This window comes from Falco rusticolus, chromosome 8, assembly GCF_015220075.1.
Source record: "Falco rusticolus isolate bFalRus1 chromosome 8, bFalRus1.pri, whole genome shotgun sequence".
Taxonomy (NCBI): Eukaryota; Metazoa; Chordata; class Aves; order Falconiformes; family Falconidae; genus Falco; species Falco rusticolus.
In genome coordinates this window covers 50,970,499-50,993,972 of record NC_051194.1, presented here as the reverse complement: position 1 = coordinate 50,993,972, position 23,474 = coordinate 50,970,499, and the positions used below count along the sequence as shown (strand labels likewise).

At 38.3% G+C, this 23,474-nt stretch overlaps 1 protein-coding gene across 6 annotated transcripts; it reads right to left on the bottom strand.

Annotated features, from left to right (window-relative positions):
- Positions 1–1,599: 1,599 nt before the first annotated feature.
- Positions 1,600–23,464, bottom strand: ZDBF2 (zinc finger DBF-type containing 2). 6 transcript variants are annotated; one of them, XM_037397440.1, is made up of 8 exons: positions 22,184–23,097; positions 18,615–18,726; positions 17,954–18,005; positions 17,786–17,832; positions 17,380–17,431; positions 16,682–16,787; positions 15,679–15,806; positions 1,600–8,972 (listed from the first exon to the last, which is right to left on the bottom strand). In XM_037397440.1, exons 7-8 carry the CDS (start codon positions 15,753–15,755, stop codon positions 6,131–6,133), a joined length of 2,919 nt encoding a protein of 972 aa, XP_037253337.1. In that variant the 5' UTR covers positions 15,756–15,806; positions 16,682–16,787; positions 17,380–17,431; positions 17,786–17,832; positions 17,954–18,005; positions 18,615–18,726; positions 22,184–23,097; the 3' UTR covers positions 1,600–6,130. The 6 variants fall into 6 exon arrangements, with proteins under 6 accessions (XP_037253337.1, XP_037253332.1, XP_037253336.1 ...); XM_037397435.1 differs by lacking the exons at positions 17,786–17,832; positions 22,184–23,097 and adding an exon at positions 23,377–23,464; XM_037397439.1 differs by lacking the exons at positions 17,786–17,832; positions 22,184–23,097 and adding an exon at positions 23,285–23,306.
- Positions 23,465–23,474: the final 10 nt, after the last annotated feature.

Sequence of the window (23,474 nt, the reverse complement as noted above, 5' to 3'; positions counted from 1 at the left end):
AAAACTTTAGTGTGATAAAATGCAAGTCATGCCCGTGCATTGCATCCACAAGGGATTCAACATGTGTGCTGAGGACTACACCTACACCCTTCATTACTAAGTCTACAGCACAGCCTCCAGGCCAGCAGTGTCTAAGCTCTCTGCATGAGCTAGCAAGGGTATAATTTGATTCTGCAACTTGTTTGCACAATACTAGTAATTACTAAGTAAGCTACAACCAACATTTTCAGTTGCACCAGTGTCAACATTAATGTGCTGGCACAGCAAGTATGAAAAGCTGACCAGCTTTAACACTTTTTTTTTGAGGATATAAGAGATTTAAAAACCTGATTACAAATGCTAATATTTAGGAAGAGCTGTTTTTCAGTTTACCGTAAGGAAGGAACACCAAAGAAAAAGCCTAAATTTAGAATCACTGACACCGTTAAATCACATAAGCTATAATAATGATCTGTGTTCATGTTTCATGAAAAAAATAACGCTTCTGCACTTCAAGAAAATAATTTACTTCCAGCACCACAGAAACACAATAATTTTGTGTATCAAACCACTAATGACTCAAACAAATCCAAAAATGAACTAAACCGATGCTATTATCAATTTCATTATAACTCTCAAATATTCTAACTTGAACTAGACCTCCACTGTACTTGACACTCTATAAGCATATAATTAATTGCTTCTATTTCCCACAAAAGATGCAATCACCAGACTTAAAATTTGATTACGTTGGTAATTACAGGTTTAGATGGCTGAACAATGCATCTTCAATAAATTATTATTTGACAGCACAACAGTAACTTCGTTCAGCCAACTACGTAATATATAGCTACCTTCAAGTATGGGTTGAAAACTACAACGCATGTCCAGCGATTTTATGACCTACTGAAGTCTTTGGAAACAATATGCCTATGCCTTTCAGCCACTTACGGATCCAAACTGACACATCTGTGTGCATCACTCCTGCAAAAGATCATACTGGTTTAAACAGGCAACGTTACAAACAGCAAATGACTACTAAGTTTAAACAAGGTATTCAGTATTCTATTTGCCAGAAAAATCTGTTGAAACTATTTTTGCACACAGCTTTGAAGACAGGTCTGCACGCATTGTCAGATTATAGTCAGGGTTGATTTACTCTATGATTACAGAGAAGCCAATCCATTTTGCATAACGCTGAAAGCTACTTAACACTACAATACTTCCAGCCACTGCCCTCATTCATTAAGTGCACATTCTGAAAAAATTGCTCTCAAGCAAGTTCTGCAGGGATCTGGCTTACCATGTGGTTGGTGCTTTCTGGTTTCCTGCTGCCAAAATGCAGTTAGACATCTCAAATAGACCTGATGATTTTTCAGTGCCATCCTAGGATGTCATTGCTTCAGTTGCCACAGGGCAGGATGAATCTTGGCTTCGCTGAAGTCAACAGAAGACTTCACTAGGTCAAGATACCATACAGGTGTAAACAGCTGGTTAAATTATGACTGGCCTTCAAAACAGTAGCTTATTCCGTAACATTCTGTGGTGTTCTATCCACAACAAATTATAGCAAATAGTTTCAAATTAAAGTCCACTTCAAGAATAAAGAAACTACAAAAATGGAATTTCAGTCTTTATTTTATTAAAACAAGATTTGTTCTGCTGATGGAATGAATAAATTCATAACTGCAAAACTTAAACAAGGAACAAAACCTTTGTTTCTGGGCATGCTCAGACCTATGCTACTACAGTCTTCTGAAAAAGATTATTGCGAATGCTGTAATTCATAGCAGATAAATGATTAAAGACAAAAACTCTGGGATTTTAATTGCATTAGTAAGTGAGATACATTTTACTTTTCTTATCTGTCCCAAAACATCAATAGTTGAAATACTGGTTTACTTCCACAATAAGTACAAATTCAGATTACTCCATTCTCGGGCAAAGTTACCCTAGGGGAAAAAGAAAGACGACAGCTAAAGAAATCAAGAAACATCATCCCACTCCTGTTTCACACTACTCAGTGAAGGAAGCAGACTCCCAAACACAGGAGCATAAACCAGCTTGCCCTCAACACTTCAGATCAGGACACCATCCACTCCTGTTACCTGTCACTGATTTAATTCCAAACAGAATATCCTGTCCTGTAAATTAGCATTTCGCAACATTTAAAAAAATGATCCAAATATTCAACTGAGGAAAAGCATGGAAACAATAAATCTGAAATTAAATAAGCTGAGGATACAAAGAACAAGCATCCAGCAACAGCACTGGACAAGTTTGTAGTTTCACTGTATTCTTATAAACTCACATTGTGTCAAATGACCACGGACAAAGAAGCAGATAAAAACATTACAGCATCAAACAAGAGTACTGCAAAATACACTACCAATTACAAGAACATGAAAACCACAAAAAAAACATTATTTTCATTTGGGCACAAATTTAGCATGAAACTTAAACACAACTTCAGATTAAGTCATAGTCTCATTGTAAGTACAACGAAACACCTCATTTTATCTGAGTACCAGAGAGGAGCACTTTCACACTACAAGTACAAGAACATTGGATGCAAACTTGAAAGCAAAAACTCCTATCAGAAAAAGAAGTGAAGAACTGCTAGGTGCAAGCATCAGATACCTGAAGTTTTGGGGACTTGCTATTCTACGTTTGGTTAGCACCTGGCATACGTACAGGTCACTCTCAAGGTTCACAATACAAGTGAATACTAAAAAGTCAAGCTGCTTAGAATGGGGTTGTGTTAAAAGGTTGAGTACTTTGTGAGGGGAGAGACTTTTTTAAAATTATGAAATGTATAAAAAAACCCGTAAGTATGAACTTGCAGAAGGTCAAAATTACATATGCACAGAAGAAATTATTTTTCTCAAGTATTATATCATGCATCTAACTGCTGCCAATTAGATTCAAAAAAGCATGACTTTCCTCCTTTTCAATGGTTCTTTTCTTGCTTCTCTACATTAAGATATGCAAACATTTGTCCACTAATTTTTAAAACCAAAAATATCAAACCAAAAAAAAAAAATCCTACTACCCCAAACCAACCAACCCCTCCTATCAATTTCAGGAGAAAGTGCTTCAGCTCTAAAGTTTTCCATTAGCGTAGGCTTCATAATCATGTTTCAAAGTTTCAGTCATGCTCCTAATGAAACAATGTACTATTCAATAAAGGCAGCAGAACCTGCATTATTTATCTAATAGAAACCAGTTTGACTAATTCCCCAAGACCCCAGAAAACGTCTCTTTTCTCCTTCATGCACATGGCATTTTGAGTGTGTCTGCAATTTTTTTATGCTTGGCAGATATCTTCATCAATTATCTTTTCAAAGCAGTTTCTACAGTTACTTCTTATATCACAATCTTCCCTTTTTTCCTAGTAGTCACTGAGCATGCACAGAAGAGATTTCTAAACAGCCAGTGAGGCAGAGAACAACATCCAAGCTTACACTGTCTTATTTTGACGCTGTCAACCACAGAAATGTTTCCAGACTTGCACCCCAAGTCTTATTCTTCTAAAAAACTGTTAAATTTTTAAATTATTTATTTATTTATTAGGAAAATATATAGCTACTTACACTTTTTATTTAAATATAATACATTTTTCTATTTAAAAAAACACCCTGACAAGGAGGTGTATTATTGGGGGAGGGGGTGGGAGGGGGGAAGACATTACAGGCTAAAAATATTAGTCATCCTATAGTCCTCAAGATACTTTTATTACTCAAGGTTTCAAGGAAGTTATGTGCTGGAGAAACACAAGCTTGCAATGAATGAGTATGGAGAACAGTATTTTTGGCTATAAGCAAATATGCATTAGTGATCTTAAAAGTACAATGTGCATTAAACCTTACTCACACACAAAATTCATGCTCTTCGTGTACAATATTGTGAAAAATAAGATAGAAGAAGTTAGATAGGAAAACATTCTTGTATCATAAAAATATGTTGGAATGGGACTTACCTATAGAGTTAATTTAAAGCTTTGCTTTAAAACAAACTTTATATAAAAAATCTTTTTTGTTTTATCTAAAAATTAGCCTTTCTATAAAAACCATTCCTTTAAAACTTTGCTGTGAAAAAAAACCAGTTTTATATTAGACAAAATATTATAGAGGCACAATTAGTTAAAAGGGCAGTAAGAAATCATGTTATAACACTTCATTTTCCAGTGACTTGCAATACAGTCATGATTATGTGTCCACTGACAACCATAGGAAAATTTATCCACAGAAGTCAACTTGTATTTAAAAAATAAAATAAATATTAAAAAAATATATCTGTCAGACCATATTTGACTTGTAAAGGAACTTAGTTTCCAGGTGGCTTTAGTACACGCATATCTTTTATTTACCCTGGGAAATATGCACATAAATTTAAAAAATCCCAAAAATATTTTTTGAACAGGTGGTTTATGATGACAGCTTTTATATTTCTTTCAGATACTGTATATTAAAATAAAACATTTCAAAGTCCACCTTTATCTCAATCCAAACCAGCAGTCTTGTCACTCTAGAAAATGAATCAAGAATGATTTTGGTTTTTCAGGGGAAATTGCACAGATATGTTCCATGGCAGAGAGAGCAGGGTCTGGTCTTTTCTATGTTTTTCTTGTGTTCTGAAAGACACATTGTACAACTCCGGAATTTACAAAGGCCTTTAAAGTAACACAGATTATAGAATATACCAAATTGCAGATTCACAAACCAGAGCCCTGACTATGATGACATTTAACTATATGCTTAACTTCATACAAATCAACAATTAACCTTCAATCTTAAAGCACAGGAATATCTGCAAGACTGGGGATTTGTGTCTCCTAAACACATTAAATAAGCTGTCATCATAATAACTATTAAAAAAAGAAAAAACTAAATCAAAACCCTATGGTCCTTTTTGCCATAAAAATCATAATAGTCAGAGCATCAGTGGCCAAACATGAATCACTACGGGATATTAATTTTAATTCAACTAAATATTTTAAACAGATATTTAAATATCTGTTTAAACAGATATTTGAACTCTAATACATTTAGATAGATGCTGCTTTAGGTTTATTTAAATATTTTACTGAAAGTTTAAAAAGAAAGTTTCAAATATAGTACATAAAAATGTAACCAACAGTACACCCAATTAAAATCAAAAAAGCACAGAAACTCCAAATGGAGGTTGACATTCTAGAACAACTCACTGCTACTTGTTTGCATTATAGGTTTTCTACCCCCATGCTAAGGATGTGAAACTCACCTAAAAACTTAATCAATAAGCTATTTAAAAAAACCCCAAACCACAAAACAAAACAAAACACCCAAACCCACAATCCAAACCCTAAGCCTGTATTTCTTTTGGAATTTGAGATTTCAGTTTAGCCACCACCATTTGAACAGTGCCCTAGAGAGACGCGTTTCCTTACCAGCATGGTCCGTTATTGCTTGATGAGAGCCCACAGTGACTTTGTGTCCAAAATAACTGCTTTGGACATGGTCTCAGGAAAAAAGTCAATATAAAAACATGTACAATTATATTCCATTTCAAGAAAGCACTGAACTGATCTGAATTGTATCATACTGTATCAATTTTAATGCCACTTCATAGGCAAATATATATTACGTGTCAAAGGAGGTGTGCATATACACAAACACAAAATACACACACAGAATTCAGCCAGTCCAGATCAATGTATCTTCATTTAATTTCTAGCATAACAACCAAGTCATTTTTTGCACTTTAGAATTATGTGGAAAAATGAGAATAGGCACAATTAATTAATACAGCTTCTAGTTTACCTTATTATAGTGCACTATTACGCACTAATACCACGAAAACAATATGATACTATTCAAGCTTATTTTTCTGATGTACAGGTGAAGTCTAGTAAATACGACTTTAAGTGCTTTTTAACTCAAACACACAACCTCTGCAGCTTTACACAGTAGAACAGTGCAACACATTATGTCCCCATATTCCAGGAACAAGATCAGAGTTTACAGTTGTACTTGTTTCACATTAGACTGGCTTTGCACTTTCTGCAGCTCTAGCACTTCAACAGCTTCGTCTATGACCTCCTTTTGTTCCCTTTCCTTTTCCTCAATCTTTTTCCAGGTGCTGGCTATAAAAACAAAAAATCTTTTGGTAGCTAGCTGTCACCTGGTAGAACAAGACAGTTTCGAATTAACGGTACAGCAGTTCTTCTAGAGGGTCGGTTCACAGTGCTAGGGTGACCCCGATCTCCACTCACTTCCCAATTCCTGACTTTGGAAGAAGTTTGCTCTGGCTTCTTGGGAAAAGATTCCGATGTGACCTTCTGCCTCTTTTCAGGAATCCCTGTGACAACTGTTGAGTTCAGAAAGGTCCTTTTTGGTTTCCTCCTCACCTTTAATTTTTTAGCATCAGGCTTTTCTTTCTTAGGGTGCTTTCCCACTGTAGTTTTCCTTGTCTGGCACCTATGGATGGAGAAAGCAGAAGACTTCTGGGCATGAGGATGAAGTTTCCTTCTCATCCCCTCTTTTTGCTGTTTTTTACTTCTGGAAGTTTGCTTGCCTGTAGTTACTCTGTTTCGTCTCCTCCCAACAGTACGTCTGACAGACACAGGCCCTCCTGCAGACTTTCTGGAAAAAACTGGTTCTTTATTAGTGCTTTCTTTTCTCTTCCATATTGCCTTTGGATTCTCCCTCTCTAACCGCTCGTTCCTGACAGATGTCAGAGGAGTTTTGGTAACTCTGCTGTTAAATGGAGTTAATCTACAATCTCCTTCTACAGCAGACTGGTGAGAGTTCAAAGGTGAAATAATCAGATGTTTAAAAGACTTCTCAGAGTGGCCAGATACCAGACAATCTGTTCTTTCTGTGGAAACAGAAGATCCATCTGCCTTTTGACTTGAGGCTGCATCGTTCCCTTTACCTGGATCTGGCAGGAAAGATGCTGAAGATGAACTATAGAAGTCTGACCAATTGAGTGACTTTGATGGTGTGCTTTCTCTCTGTGCATCAGTTAGTTTCCTCATGTTTGCATCAAAGCTGAGACTCCTGAAAAGCTGTCGAACGTGGGAGGGCTTTTTGGCCTTTTCTCCAACTACACTCTTTGGAGGCATTTTCAGAATTCGATTTGTCAGTGGGTCATAATACTTTAAAGAACATTGTTTGTATTTATACCTTACAGAGTCCTTGCTTTCTGCAGAGTTATAATTTTTCCTCATTTTGAGAGTATCTGAAGGTTTACCTTTACACTGTTTTATCTCTGGGCATGAAAGTACATACACCACTGTCTTCGGCTGTATAGGACTCATAATCTTGCTATAGGACTCAGGAAGTTTAAGGGCACATAGTCTGGTTTTCATGTTGGGAGTTTTTTCATTCTCCGGCCACACAATGCTTGCTTTCTGATCAGCTGGATCAGATTCCCTTCTAGACATTTTTCGTTTTGCTACAGGGTAGTTCAACAGACTTGTTTGGGTGCCATGGCTCACTTTAACCACCTGGCATCTTGAAGCCAGGCGCCACGTCCTTTTCCTAGGCATTTTATGAATTTGTGGGTTGCATAGTGTATCTGAGGCTAAAGATGGGTTATCAAAATCACAGCCACCACTTAAAGCATCATTAAATTCTGGCAATGCTTTAACTGGTGCACTTTCTCTTCTATTACCTTCAACGACATTGTTCTTTTTTTCATCCTTCTGCTTTTTTTTCTTCATTCTCTTCCCTGTACAGTTAGCTGAGGATTCACTGTCAAAGTAGCAGCGAAAACGACCTTCCCTGAAATCACGCACAAGTTCTTCAATTTTTATATCATCTTCATACATTATTTGAGACCACGTCTTTCCCACAAAAGAAGGAGGCACATGAGGCAGAGCTGGAAGAACCGGTTCTTCGGTATGAACTATGACATCCTGTTTCATTGCTTCTATTTTCTTTACCGACTCACTTTTTAAAACAGAAGAGAGCTGTGTTCCATAGTCTTTATCTTGCAAACTTATTTGGACTTCTTTTAGGAATTCTATATCTTTTACAGCTACCTTGGATAAGTCTGATCCTGCCTGAATAGGTGCATCACAGTCAAAACTCATTTCAGAACCCTCTAAATGAGTGTGGTCCAGAAGTGATGAAAAAGTTAAACTGGGATTATTGTCTTCTTTGAAATAAGTTTCTTCAGAGGTAGTTCCATGGCAGTATTTCAAAATTACATCTTCAATAGTTTCATCCACTGAACTTTCATCACCTCTGTTTGTCTTCACGTTTTTGCATTTTGCTAGTTGTGGGGATGTCCCAAGATCTAGGGAGCTGCTGATACCCACAGTATCCCTGAGATGGAAATCAGATGCCAAAGTTTCATCCTGAGTTCGTAAACCATCTCGTTTTGAGAGAGATTGACCTGAGGTAATACGTAAAGAATTGCTGTGGCTGCACATAAGATTCTGATGAGAAGCCGAAGGGCGTTTTGGGTGAACTGGTGCCGGGGCAGGATTCAAGCATGGGTTCAGTGACACATCACTACTGCATACCTCCATTTCTGTTTTAGCACATACACTATGCGGAATCAGATTTGATGCTGCCAAATTCCTAACATTTTTTCCTGGTTTAGGATTAACAGAAGTATGGATTACAGGACTGACAGAAAACCACTGAGGTACAGGGCTCACAGCAGTAAGCTGCCCTTCATGGCTATGACTTGCAATTTGAGCATCTTTCAGGGTATCCCACTTCTCATTGCTACAAATGCCCATAGACTGCTGGGATATTCTTATAACATGTTCCTGCCCTCTTTCTAGTTTTTGAATAAATGCTTGCATTACATAAGTTTTCTTCGCACCCTCATGAGACTGACATGGAGCAGAAGAGTGTATTTCACCAACAGACTCCTGGTCTTTGCGGGAAATATCCTGTCTGACTCTGTTCCTCTTTTTCTCCGCCTCTTCTGGGGACAGGCAAGCAATCCTAGCAGCCTCTGGAGTGACAGGGAGTGGCATGTCATCATATGTAGGTCTAAAGGGGAGGAGAGAAAAAGAAAAAAAGCCCACATAAATACTGAAAGTATGTTGAAGATTTTTCAAACAATAGTGTTCTGTTTTGGGGGTGGTGTGTGTGTGGTGTTTTTATTTTTAAAAAAAAAAAAGAGTAATTACCTAGAGCACATCACACCTAATGAACAAACTCAAGCTACCAGCTTTGCTACTTTAACAAGGATACTCCACTTGGCAGGGGGGAGCAGGGAAAAAAGCCACAGATGGAACAGCGAGCACTCCACAAAGCTAAAGATAACAATTCAGGCATTAGTCAGATACCCTCTTCATGTAACCACCCATCAAGAATGGCCAAACACACATTACAATCATTTTATAAATACAGCAAAGCAAGAAAAAGTAAAGGCATTTCCTTTGTTTGAGGTTGTGAGCTTATAAAGAGGTTATTTCACTGGTAAAGCTATCATTAATTAATATTGAACTTTTGTAGAGAAATGGAACATTATAATATGGCACAGTATAAAAATACTATTGAGTATAAATGTCCCTTTCCCTACAAAACGTAGCTGCCCGATAGGAACTCAGCATATGTTGCCAAGGAATTCCATGCTTACTGTTTCTCACAGACATACCACAGCTTCCAAATCACTTCTATAACACGCCAAGTTATGATTGTTCAGCCTCACTGTGATAACAGCAGATTTTTATATATTCTGTAACTGGCAGTTTTGTCTTTAGGACTGCCTCAAATACAAGTGTTTAAGTCTTACAGAATTAACAGAACAGACAGATATGGACTATTTCTCTGACGCAACACAGGCTTCAATGTGTAACAGCTGGGGAAATCCAATGAAAATAGTTTTTTAAAAAGTAAAATATAACAAAGAGAGAATTTTGTGTTTCATTTGAAAAGTTATAACCAGACCTTGCAAGATCCAAATGGATGTTTACTTTAATAAAAGGCAGACAGCCATGCACCTCTTATGGTGCATTCATCTGCTAACAGAAGTATTGTGAATAAATTTTATTGTACAGCAATTTCCTAATTATAAACATTTAACTTGCACATTTATTGAACATTAAAAATCAATTAATGTTGTGGTTTAACCCACCAGATAGCTAAACACCATGCAGCCAGTCACTCCCTCCCCTCCCAGTAGGATGGGAGAGAGAATTGGGGGCAGGGGGGGAGTACAATTTGTAGGTTGAGATAAAGACAATTTAATAGGACAGAAAAGGAAAGGAAAACAATAATTAGAATATACAAAGAAGCGACACACAATGAAGTTGCTTGCCACCCGCCAACTGATGCCTAGCTAGCTCCCAAGCAGTGGCCCCCAACCAGCTTTCCCCCTAGTTTATGTACCAAACATGATGTCATATGGTAAAGAACATCCCTTTGGCCAGTTTGGGTCAGCTGCCCTGGCTGTGTCTCCTCCCAGCTTCTTGTGCCCCCGGCTTATACTTGCTGGTACAACAGTATAAGAAACTTAGAAATTCTTGACCTAGTGTAAACACAGCTTAGCAACAACTAAAACATCAGCATGTTATCAACATCATTCTCATCCTAAATCCAAAATACAGCACTACCAGCTACAAGGAAGAAAATTAACTCTATCCCAGCCAAAACCAGGACAATTAACAATGCTTAATAGTCAACATGTAGAGAAGTCCTTGAAGGACTCAGACATGAGTAATTAACAAAGACAGCTGATACCAACCAAACTTGTAAGTATTTCTAACTAGCTTCTTCACACAGAAGCAATCACAAAAGAACTTATCTGAATATAGCTATGTCTCATCCTTTTACTGAGAGATGACAGATAAAAGAAGAATTCTCAGTTTGGAAGAACTGTTTTATAGTTGAAAAAAATTTATATGGCCAGTGTTTTTTAAAAAAGAAAAATTATTTAAAACTGGCATTTGAACTCTACAGAGTTAAAAAGACACAGTCCAGAAAAACATACTTCATAGGATCACCACCAAAACAAACCAACCTCCCCAAACCCACCCACCCCCACAATAACTCATATTTGAAAGCACCTACTTCAAACCTCAGAACAGGGCTCAGTGATCGGGCTCATGATCTACCATTAGACTTTGTTCTCTCTCTCTGAGACACTAACAATTAAGAAAACAATTTTCCAGCCAACTACATACTCATTTCATCACCATTTAATCTCCAACCATGTTCTCCTTATATGTTTCTTATAAACCTCATGTAAGAACATGCCAAAAGCTGGACTTTTGAGAGATGGCATGATAGATGCAACATGACAGATGACACCAGGATGGATGATTCTCCTCTATTCACAAGGTCTGTTATCCTATCAAAGAAGGAAATTAGGATGGCCTGATGCAATTTTTCTTGACTAAATCAGCAGCAACCATTTACTCATCACTTCGTTGTCTTCTAAATTCTTATGAAGAATTTGGTTATTCAGTTCTTGGGGAAATACTGCAATTTAAGCAAAGAAGTCTGTAAGCAGACCCTGTTCCCACCCCTCCCACTGACAACTGACAATTGTTACACTTGTTTTTTCCTCACTCCTCCTGAAACATCACACATTCCCTGTGGCCTCTCAAAAATAATTACTAACAGCACCCAGACTGCTTCAAAGAGCACTGACTATCATGAGTGCTGAAAACCCTGCTTACTTGGATCACTTGAAGAGAACTACAGAGCCACTAACAATCATAAGCACAACAACCTTTTATGCAAAATAGTATGGAAATGAAAGTTATCAGAAGACCAAGACCTACAAGGTATTTCACAGTGCAGGGACTTAAGCCCCATCCATCAAACAAAAAAAAAGCCTTCCAAGGAAACACAAAGGCAGTCCCATAAACATCCTGTAGATCAAAGTTGCCTCCAATCATTGAAACTCATAACAGAAATCACACTGGCTACATAAAAAGTGATAAAGCACTGCATGCTCTTCATACTAAAGTAACTTACACTTTACTTTGGCTATTAGGATATTATTCCTCATTCACTACAGTGACAAACATATCAAATATTGACTGCCAATACTTGATTTGAACTAATGGTGCAAGTTGTATTAACACACACACACGCCCCCTCAAAAAAAAGGTGTTTGTTATTACAGACTCACTACCTATGGTTCCACAGGTAAAGCCAAGTCCAGGTTTTTCTTGAGTCCAAACACTAAATGCTGAAAAATTCATGTTGCAGAATTTTACCTTTATGTAGGCCACCATGCCTAAGTTGTTACAGTTTTACATAGTGTTCAAAAGCATGTACAAGACACACACATGTTCCCCTATCCATAAAAATGGTGTGTGGGGGAAATGTGTATGTGTAGGAGTGAAGTATGTGTGAATGCATACACCCTTACAAATTGTAATTATACACAAATTAAGTGCAAGTAAGGAATCTAAAGAGGTAGCTGTCATGGCTCACGCATACCAGAAGCGGGAACCTTGCAGAAGACATGGCTGTCTTGGTTAAAAGAAATAACAACCAAAACCTGACATAATTGAGATGCCAAATTATGTTTTCCTCCTTACTGTAAAGGATGTTTAATTGATACCTGCCACAGGCCTTGGTTTTATTCCTGGTAACGCATATATTGAATACAATCACAGGCTGAAAGTCTGAAGAAAAATATACCACAACAAAACTTCTATATTATAAATAATTACAGTTACAAAAGACTGGAAGGTAGTAAATACATTGCTAACATTTAAAAACAATGAAGCTATAGGTGGCAATACAGAAAGTTTCACAGCAACTAGAAGCTTTTAGAGCTGTACCTGGCAAGTGAGCTCAAGTAACAATTAATATAGAATAAAATAGCTGGAAGACTGCAAGATCTAGCCACCATCAAGGTTTCTCAGCAAGAAAAGTTGCCTCTCACTTATCTCTGGACCACGTGTTAAGCAGTGATAAAGGAGCAGATAAATAAAAAAAGACTTATCACTTTGATATGCAAAATGATTTCATCATCATGCAAAAGTCCCTGGGAGTCCATTAAAAAGCTAAATAATCACTGAGGGAGGAAAAAAAAAAATCCCAATCAAACACCAAGAACTGGTTGCTAATATCAGAAAGGAGGGTTGAAAAACCACTCATCATCACAACAAAAGATTGGAAGCAGAATGCCCTCCAGTCCAGACTTGCCCCTTTCAAAATTTTTAAAAGGTAAAGTATTAACATTTCAAACAAGGAAATGCTAAAAGGATCCTCTGAATATTTTCACTAAACGAACACAATAGGGATGTTCAGTCAAATTTTGATAAACAAGGGATAAAACTTAGAACACACTTCTCATGATGCTAACAAGCCACCTGATTCACCAACAGCAGTATACAACTCCTCCCTGCCTAAGATGCATTATTTTAAAAGAAAGTTAATAAAATTTTATGACACAACCTGCAATATTCCTCATGTACTCCAAAAATACAACATTTTCCTTAAATGTGTGTCACCTTTTAAAATACAGTGGAATTCTGGTTATCCAAGAAAAGGGGACAGAATTCAGAGTACAGACAAGGGTTATAGGACTGACTAAGCAAAAGGAGAAACCCCATATAACGAAACCTTTTTTTAAAAGGATTTTAAAAGGATTATTTCTATTATCATATGAATGCAATGCAATCAAATACATCAGATGACAATGCCTGTCTGCTCAGCTGCTGTGCCCTACTGCTGCACCCATTCTTGTCCACCCAAGCTCTGAGAAAAAGCACCTTTGTTCAAACTTCAAAAATCTTACAGATCAGAATTAGACCTAAAGAGAAGGCAAAAGGCAGTAGAAAAAAAAAAATCTTCTAACTGTCTCGCTTGAGTTCTTCCACCTTTTCATGAAATATCTGGCATCTGGATACTGCTGGAAGACTGAATATAGTACTAAATTGATTCTAGTATGCATAAACTATAGCAAAATTCTAGGCTTCCAGCTCACTTAACAGTTTATATTCAATTTTCAAAAATTATTTATAAGTAAACATCTCCAGGGTAGAGGGAACAACTACAGGTTCTATACAGTTAGGAACTTCTGACAGTTTTGCTACAAATTACCCCTCAAAAGCAGAGTGAAGATTTACTCCCTTAAATGATCAATATTACTTCCTTATGCAAAAAAACCTTCTACACCAAGACTCTGGAGGAAGGAATGATTTATTGATTTGCGATTTTTTTTTAACTGGGGGAGGGGCAGAACACCAATATTCTTTGAAATTCAGTATAAATCAAAGCTCTGAATAATTCTTTCTTTTTTCCACATCACTACTAGGTATACTGGTTCTGCAAAACAAGTCAAGTCTCACAAATATATCTATGTTCCTTTTAAATGACACTTAAGATTCCTTGTGTAAATTCAGCTTAATAGTATAAATGCATATTTAAGAACTGAGTGAAACTTTATCAATCCAAGTGTTTTCATATAAGAAAAAAAAGATAATCCAATTCTTACCTCAGACATCAGTTAAGAAGATGACTCTTTTTCACTCATTTTTCAGAGCAGCATCGCAACTTAAATCTAATCACACTTTCTTTTCCATCTTTGCTTTTCTTCCTGCACTCTGTCTAGGTGTAGGATTACTCATCCCTCTTCTCCCTCAACCTTCATCTAAATTTTTTACATTATTTTCCTTATTCCATTCTTCCAACAACTTAGAGGAACGCAGGTAGCTTGTTTTTCCTAGTTAGTAGGTTTTGTTCACCAAAGGAATAACCTTGTATTGGTGACACCTCATTTTTCATTTAGGTGTTGCCTTAAAGTGAATCCTGTATTTTCCCCGTGGCAAAAAAAATTGTGGATGTTCTTAAACTAGAAGGATTAAATTTATTTATTTAAGATGGAAGGCTCAATTTACTCATTTATTTATAGTGGTGATGTGTACATGTCCTGAACTAATTTGTCATAGACATGCCTATTAGCTTTTTCTGTCACATCCCTGACAATATCAATATGGCTGCCTTCAGACAAAATACCCTTCTAACTTGTTTGTCAGATCTATAGCAGAGTTCTGTATCAAGATACACTGTTCTGGGTTTTTTTGTCTTTCCTGCAGAACATTACAAACTAGGAATGAGAATTAATTGGTTTCCCTCCATCTACAGAGAAGTTACACACTGACCCTCTTACCCCTCTTAAACATGCACATGAAAAATAAAAAGAAAGCTTCAAAATCTGAGCATATGAATTGGCCAATTAACGTAATTCATGTAAGTATTAACTGAATGTGTGAACTGCAAGGATAATGAAAAAATAAACATAAATATTCACCTGACATTATGCACAAACACCAAACTAAAATGATGAACTCTTTAAAAATGTACCGTAAAATATGCTAAATATACACATAAAGCTGAGAACTATAAGAATTATAATTATATATGTAAACCCCAAATTATAATAATTAATAAATACATGTCAGACTATACAGTCTGTCACTATACCTGCTGACCCATATATTCCTTCTTTTTTCAGGTCTTCACATTTAATTGCTCTCAATAGTGTATCAAATCCTTAAGTAGCAACACAAAGTTTAAAAGTGCAGAAACAACACAAAAGCAATATACTTGGACAATGTTTATACAAATGCACTTCTGAAAAACTGTCTTCAATGTGAAAGTTTCGCTTCAAGTGGGCAAAAAGTACTGCTCAGCAGTGGAGCAGAAATACGAACTCATAATACATGCATTCTACCAGCACATACTTAAAACAAACAAACAAACAAACAAGCCAGTTGTATTATACCTGTTGTCATGGTATCTGTGGGGATGATGCTGTAAAACATCCTGCAGGAAACGCTCCATCAAGCTACTCGTACCCATACGATTCCTACAGTAAGTGGTAAAATGTCTGTGCTGGGAGCTGAATATATGCTGGTGAAAGATAAAACAGATGACTACTTTAATACTATTGTTAACACACTGGCCTGTTCCTAAAACTTACTTGCCAGGTTAAATGTTACACTGTTGCCCAGGTTAAACATTACACTGTTGCTACAAAAATATTTAAATAAAAAGAAATCTTTACCTTTTCTACCTTAAGGCCTTGATTCAATGAGATTTTTAAGCATGCTTAGGGAGTCTCAAATAATACTGAAATGTATTGAAACATCATTCTGACTTGGACCCAAATTAGCAGCTCTGACAGCTGCTCACAAATTTAACTAGTACAAATGCTCTCACAAATCTCACAGCTGCTCACAAGTCTTGTGTAACTAGTATAAATAGTCTAAATTATCTACAACTGACTATTAAAACATTCTTGAACTTCGTATGAGTAAACATCCTGTAATCCACTTGAAATAAGGAGAATTTTCCTAAGCACAGAAGATTAAACAGGCTTATACTTTCTAATTAAAAAAGTATAAAAGACAGGAGACACAAAGAGCTAAAGAACAGAAAAGAAAACAGTTGCTGAAATGTCTTCAGCCTTGATATCTAACATATTAACCCTAATACTTTACAATATATACAGATCTTGGGATTACAGCCACAGCAATAAACCTAATGGATGCAACGCACAGTAGTGGGCCACTTCAGAAAAGCAGACTGCAGTAGCCAGGCCACTCCACCAGCATATTTTTAACAGGTAACAGATACAAAGGGTATCCTCTTCACAGTGCATACATTGTGCAATTCACAAATTATTTGTCATTCAGTATTAGTGTAGAGACTGGTAATTTATAAGCTGATAAAGCCTTTTGGTACTCCTTGCTATCTGTTGCTTAATTATGCAGAAACCTTCTCACCTGTTCCAGATTACTGTAGTGTACATGGCAACAGCTGCAGTATCCTTGTCTATTTTGCACAGTGGATACTCCAGGCCAAGGAAGTTCTTGATCTCTTGTGTGTAAACTGAAAGAATCAGGTAGTATTACCAAGACATGCTGGGTTGTTTAATTCATGTTCTTAACATAGAAATTCTAAATACCTATCCTACTATTGAGCTAGAACAAACTTGCAAGATAAACATTTCTATTTCAGAATTGTAATGGCAAGTAGGATTACATATTTTAAAGTATTCCCATGCAAATTTTACTAAAGAAAATTTTTCTTAAATACAGAACAAAGGATAACTGGTTGAAGGCAAAGCTAACACAAATGCTAACTTCAGTTGGCTGACATCTGAAGTGAATTTTCTTTCCAGAAAAAGCAGTGTCATCTTTCATTCTTCTGATTTTTAGTATTTTGAAATAAAATAAATAGATCAAAGACAAAGAAATATTGACACCTACACATTAGTTTTGGGCACTGCGATGCACCTTCCCCACAGTTTTTAATAATACGCGGGTACAAGATGAAAAGAATCTCCATCATACACTTGACCTACATTGCATCACTGTCACCCATGACACAAGATAACAAATAATGCTGAAGAACAGATTCTTTCTGCTTTACTTTGTATAGACAGTAAACTAGATCCTGGTTAGATCATGGCCTAACTTACCTGCAATTGCTGTCCTGTTGTAGAGAGCCTTCAACACCATGTCTGTGGATTCCTAGAGGAAAAACCAAAAAGACCACAACAGATTATCAAAGAGATGGAATAGAGTTTTACCTGCAATTAGTTACTTCTTACATTGCATTTGTCAAAACTACTACTCTAAAGGAACATAAAAAGTTTAGTAAGTTCAAGAATGCAGGTAGAGATCCTTTTGTCCTCAAAGTTCCTCTAAGAGCTTCATGAAATAAGATTTACTCTTCCACAGTTGAGGGGGGTGGGAATTTTTTCTGCTGATTTGTCTGGGATCAAGACTAGGAAATCTACATTTATACTGCTACATATGCAATCACTGAGCTAAAATGCAGCATATCTTAAACTGCTTATTACAGGACAAGAAAATCACACCCACATTGAAACTTCACAGATGATTCAGAAGTCACTTCTTTCATCTAAGCTCTGTAATGAAATTTAGGAAATCAAAGCATGCAATTCAAACTACAAGGTGAACTAATGCTTGTAGTGTTACATTTTAAAAAAATCGTAACTGCAACAAAAGTATCTACTTTAAACTTCTCACCTTGTGCTGAAGAAGCAGAAGCTTCATCAGAGGGTTTGATTCTGTCAAACATCTGTAAGAAAAAATAACTGAGAGGAAAAAAACCCAAACCCACAGAAAAGCCCATCTTCGAGCTCATCTTTCAGTCCAAGCCCCAAGCTGTTCACAAGCATCATATTGTTTCAGCTATAGACCAAGACTTGACTTAAATGAAGCTGCATTTTAAAAATAAATTTCTGCATTACCAGGTTACCTAATACTATATTTAACGATGTGTGTTAGCTTTGGTAGAAGGGACTAATTTCTGATCTAATTAACTAAGTCAAATACTATGCTTACAAATACAGCTTAGGCTATGTTAGGTTATTAAGCAATAACCTTGTCAAATTAATTTAATTACTTCATTTCCTAAGTTGCCTTTACAATAAAGATGAAAGATCTATGCTAATAAAACTCTACAAGACCTAGATTACACAAAATAATTATCCAGGCTGGGAAAATAATCCTTATTGCTCAAAAGACCTGCACACCAGTATTAAATCCCACATTTTTTAACTAAAATATGCCTGCAGCAACATGCAGTTACATGCTTTAGGGTGCTCAAACACAAAGGGCTTCCAAGTTTCACACAGTCCTTTTACATTATAGAACGGAAGCATAAAATGAGCTTTCTAGTACAGACCTTAGAGTCATCAGTCTTCTTCATCCACCAAAGTTGACTCCAGACTAGCAAACAATAAATGTCAAACAGGAGGCCATTTGCAGTGCAGGACACTTATCTTTTCTCATCCCATCTGCAGCAACAAAGTTAAAGAACTTTTAAAAATAGAGTTAATAATGCACGTTTTTCATGCCTTAAGGCATGTAATTTTTTATGTACCACTTTGCAAACATGTCAGTCAATAAAATGGACAAATCCCTTTTTGAAGTCTGCAGTACGTCCTTCTTGTTTATTATGGAAATGGTTTTGATAACTGTTCCTTCTGGAATAATTTTGTTCCTTCTTTCTTCCTCATAGTCCCTATGTACTAAATTTCATCGACATTTTGAATGCTGGCATTCATGAAATTAAGTATATGAGTACATTAACAGGAAACAAATTCCTCAATATTAACCAAATTGAAAAGAATCTATTTTGAGCATCACTCATAAACCTGATCAGAAGAAGTTTTATTTTACTCATGTTACATAAACTAGTTAGATATTGAAATAATACACTAACTGGAAATTTCACAAGAGGTTGGATGTTCAAAGCATTTCATAAATTAATCACTATATACTCAATGAAGTACTATCACTAGTATTACAGACAGGAAAACAGAAAGACCACAATAATTTGCACACTCACTGTCACAAGCGTCACAGTGAAAGTTCAACATCCTGTCTCAAAACTTAGAGCTTAGCAATTCTTAGGTCTGCTCGTGGCTTACGATTTATGTAATTCTGGGATAACAAACTTAAAAGTTTCAAATCAACCACTTGTACTTTTTATCCTTTATAAACTGTTTTTATAAGAATCTTTCTACGTATTTGAGAACAGGGGAGGAGAAGGGAAGGAAAAGATGGTCCCCTATGACGCTACATACCATGCGGCTTGACAGATGTGTTTTGTTGTTTGTTTTCTTTAAAGTTGTTTTGCCCTTTCCCTGACTATGCACTCTCTACTCATTAGAGAATAGCAGGGCTGTTACAGCAGTTATAGTCAGTAAGAGTATCTTAATATCTCAACTGAAAAAAACCCAAATCGAACCCCAAAAAACAAACCAAAGAAAAAAAACAACAAACCTCCCAACCAAAACACCACTGATTGTCCTTCCTACAGTGCATCAATTTGATATACAAATTACTTTTAAAAAGAGAGAGAAAAAAAGAAATATGTAAATATCTCTAGTGAAAAACAAGAAACAATTTGAAAAACAGGATGTTAGTTAAATCGTTACAAACAATTAACAGAACATGGCCTTGGGAAAAGGAATAGCCGCATCAATACATCAAGCTGAGAGGTAACAAGATAAGCCCAAGGAAAACCAAATGGGTAATGAGACTAAACAGAAAATTACTTGAACTATGTGTGAACTACCCTAACTAGCATACTAAAAGATCCATCCTCAGCAAAGAGAGCCCCCTACCAACAAAATCTCCTCCTCACAGAACATGCATGGTACAAAAAACCTAATTGCCATACCTTTAAATGGAGACAAGGCTTGTAAGAACCAATGAAAATTAAGTGTGACTAAATGAAATGTAATTGTAAACAATTGTTCAAAGTGTATAAAAGTTTTACCACGTGCTAGCTTTGTGGAATTACCACTTAGCACCCATCTCTGTGCAGACATGCAGTAAAAAATATCTCAACTCTGTGTGTGGATCTGCTCTTGCACACTGTGGTGGGCTGACCCTGGCTGAACACCAGGTGCCGACCAAAGCCACTCTATCACTCCCCTCCTCAACTGCACAGGGGAGAGAAAAACTCGTGGTCGAGATAAGGACAGGGAGATCACTCAGCAATTACCATCATGGGCAAAACAGACTCAACCTGGGGGAAATAAGTTTAATTTATTACCTATAATTATATTATATATAGTATATAATTATTCAAATCAGAATAATGTAATGAGAACTAAAACCAAAACTGAAAACACTTCCCCCCCCACCCCTCCTTTCTTTCTGGGCTCAGCTTCACTCCTGAATTCTCTACATCCTCCCCCCCTTGAGTGACGCAGAAGGATAAGGAATGGGGGTTGCAGTCAGATCATCTCACTTTTGTCTCCACTGCTCCTTCCTCCCCACACTCTTTCCCTGCTCCAGCATAGGGTCCTTTCCTACAAGGACAGTTGTCCATGAATGTCTCCAACATGAGTCCTTCCCACAGGCTGCAGTTTTTCATGAACTGCTCCAACATGCGTCCCTTCCATGGGGTCACAAGTCAGGCCAACAAACCTGCTCCAGCCTGGGCTCCTCTCCCCATGGGCTCAAGGGTCCTACCAGGAGCCTGCTCCAGCATGGGCTTCCCACGGGATCACAGCCTCCTTCGGGCATCCACCAGCTCCAGCATAGGGTCCTCCCTGGGCTGCAGAGGGACAGCCTGCCTCACCATGGTCTTCACCATGGGCTGCAGGGGAATCCCAGCTCCAGCATCTGGAGCACCTCCCTCCTCCTCCTTCTTCACTGACCTTGGTGTCTGCAGTGTTGTTGCTCTCACATATAATCACTCCTCTCTTCTGCTGCAATTTGTTGCACAGGTATTTTTTCCCCTCCTTCTTAAATAGATTATCCCAGAGACTCTGCCACCATCGCTGATGGGCTCAGCCTTAGGCAGTGGCAGGTCCTCTGGGAGCTGCTGGCAGTGGCTCCATCAGACAAAGGAGAAGTTTCTAGCAGCTTCTCACAGAAGCCACCTCTGTACCTCCCTCCCCAAACACTGCCACACAAACTCAATACAATCACCCAGCTGTTCTTATAAACCTTCTCATCAGGCAACTAAGAAAAACTTTCTTGATAGTTCATCTGATCTGGGTCACCCTGTCATCCTATACACAGCTAGGACCGAAAAGATAGTGATTCATGAATGATGCTTTATGAAAAATAACTTGTTCCATACGCTTAAAGTTAACGTACTGATTTTTTAAGGTCTTACCATACATATATATATATTCTTAAGATAAAGCTACAAACGTGGAGCGTGGTAAGAGTGCAGCAACCACAGTGGAGGGTACCCCGTTGGTAGGGTGGTCAGACAGTGGTTCCACAGCCGGCAGGGTGGTCAGACAGACAGCCGTGCACACACACACACACCCCCAACAGCCCCAGCCCGGATAAAATCGCCTCAATAACCAAATATACAGCTTCATCTCAGGGACGTCAGGCAGTGGCAACTGCAATATGCTGGAGGATAACTACTACAATGGTTCATTACTTCCTTACTTCAAGGAATAATTTCAATGGCAGTGCGCTACTGGGAGTTCACTCATCTGCAAGTACAATGCAGTAAGTTGCACCGCTCGGCTGAGACAAACTCATGCATATTTAAACTGGGCTAGGAGCGTAGTAACTTTAAATAGGGCAGGACTATGAAAATAACTATACTGAATTATTCCAGCCTAGGTCTCTTCATTATCTTTGTACAGTTCGATGATATTCAATGGACCAGATTTTCTCACTGGAGAGGCGTGTTAGGCAAAACTTGTAAAAGCCTGGCTATCACTTAGTAACTGACAGAAAAACATCAGAAGATCCTTCAGAGATACTTACGTACAAAGCTGACAAGACAGGAAAGCCTATTCTCTTCATCTCAGTGTCTTATAAGAATACTAGTGTACAAGACAAAGGAAGAAAAAATCTGAACTATATACAGCTTGCTTACCACCTGAAGTCAAGCTCAAACCACAGGCTAGTAACATAAAAGTAATGTGCCATGCGTCTTATTTATGTTGCCAAAATCTGTACAGCCTAACTGCAATCCTTACGTTATCAAAACAGAAGCTACAGCTATAAATTCACAAAGGATTTTTCAGTTATCCATGCAAAGCCTGCAAATCTCCAGTTAGTTAAGATACTTCCAAGTGTAAATATCTTAAACTGTACAATTAAGAAAGTTGTATCCGTAAAAGCTTTAGCTTAAACATTCTACCACTGAAAAATCCTGTAAATTGTAACAAATGGATAAACAACTGGCTGCATATAGAAACGCTGGATTTACTACATTAGCTCTCTCTACCACCAATGCTTCCTTTTGGTTTTACCGAATTCCTCTGTGTACAGCTGCCAGAGGATGAAATGCCTCCGACAACTCCGTTTAACAAGAGAAATCCACGAAATGTACCCACTAAAAAAAAAAACAAAAAAACCAACAAACAAAACGACCAAACACGTGGTGCATTCTGATAGCATATAGAAGCGCCAAAGGCATCAAAGAAACTTCAGACAGCGCCTGTCACTCCTGCACAGCAACAAGTAAAATAAAAAGAGGCCAAAAGGCCAATCAAAACTGCGCCTGCAAAGACACCTGACGAGAGCCTCTGCCGCCCCGCCGCCCGGGAAGGCCTGCGCCGGGCAGACAGCGGGGAGACACGCGGGAAAACTCCCCCTCGAACGCAGTGACCCGCTTTCACCGGCTCAGCGCCAGCGGCGGGGCGCAGCTTGCCTCAGGCACCGCTCCTGCCGCTCGGCCCTCCGCCGCCACGGCCGTGCCGCGCGTCCCGGGCTCCCCCGCGCCCCTTCTCACCGCCCAGCCGCCGCCGGCAGCCCCCGGCCCGCCGCTGGCCGAGGGCCTGCCGTCCCCCGCGGGCGCCCGCCCCTGCCGCAGGGGCTCCCCGCCGCGCAGCGGGCTGAGAGGGCGCCGGCGGCACTCACCGGCGTTACCGCTCGCCCGCCCCCCTGCCCGGCGCGGCGCCGCGCATCCCCGCAGCTCCCGACGCCCGGCTCCCTCCCCGGCGCCGTCTCACCTCCATCACTTCCCCGTGAGCTCTTCCGTGCCGCGCTGAGGTCAGGGGACGCCGTCCTCGGCTTCCTGCTCCGGGTCGGGCCGCGCGGCGCGGCGGGG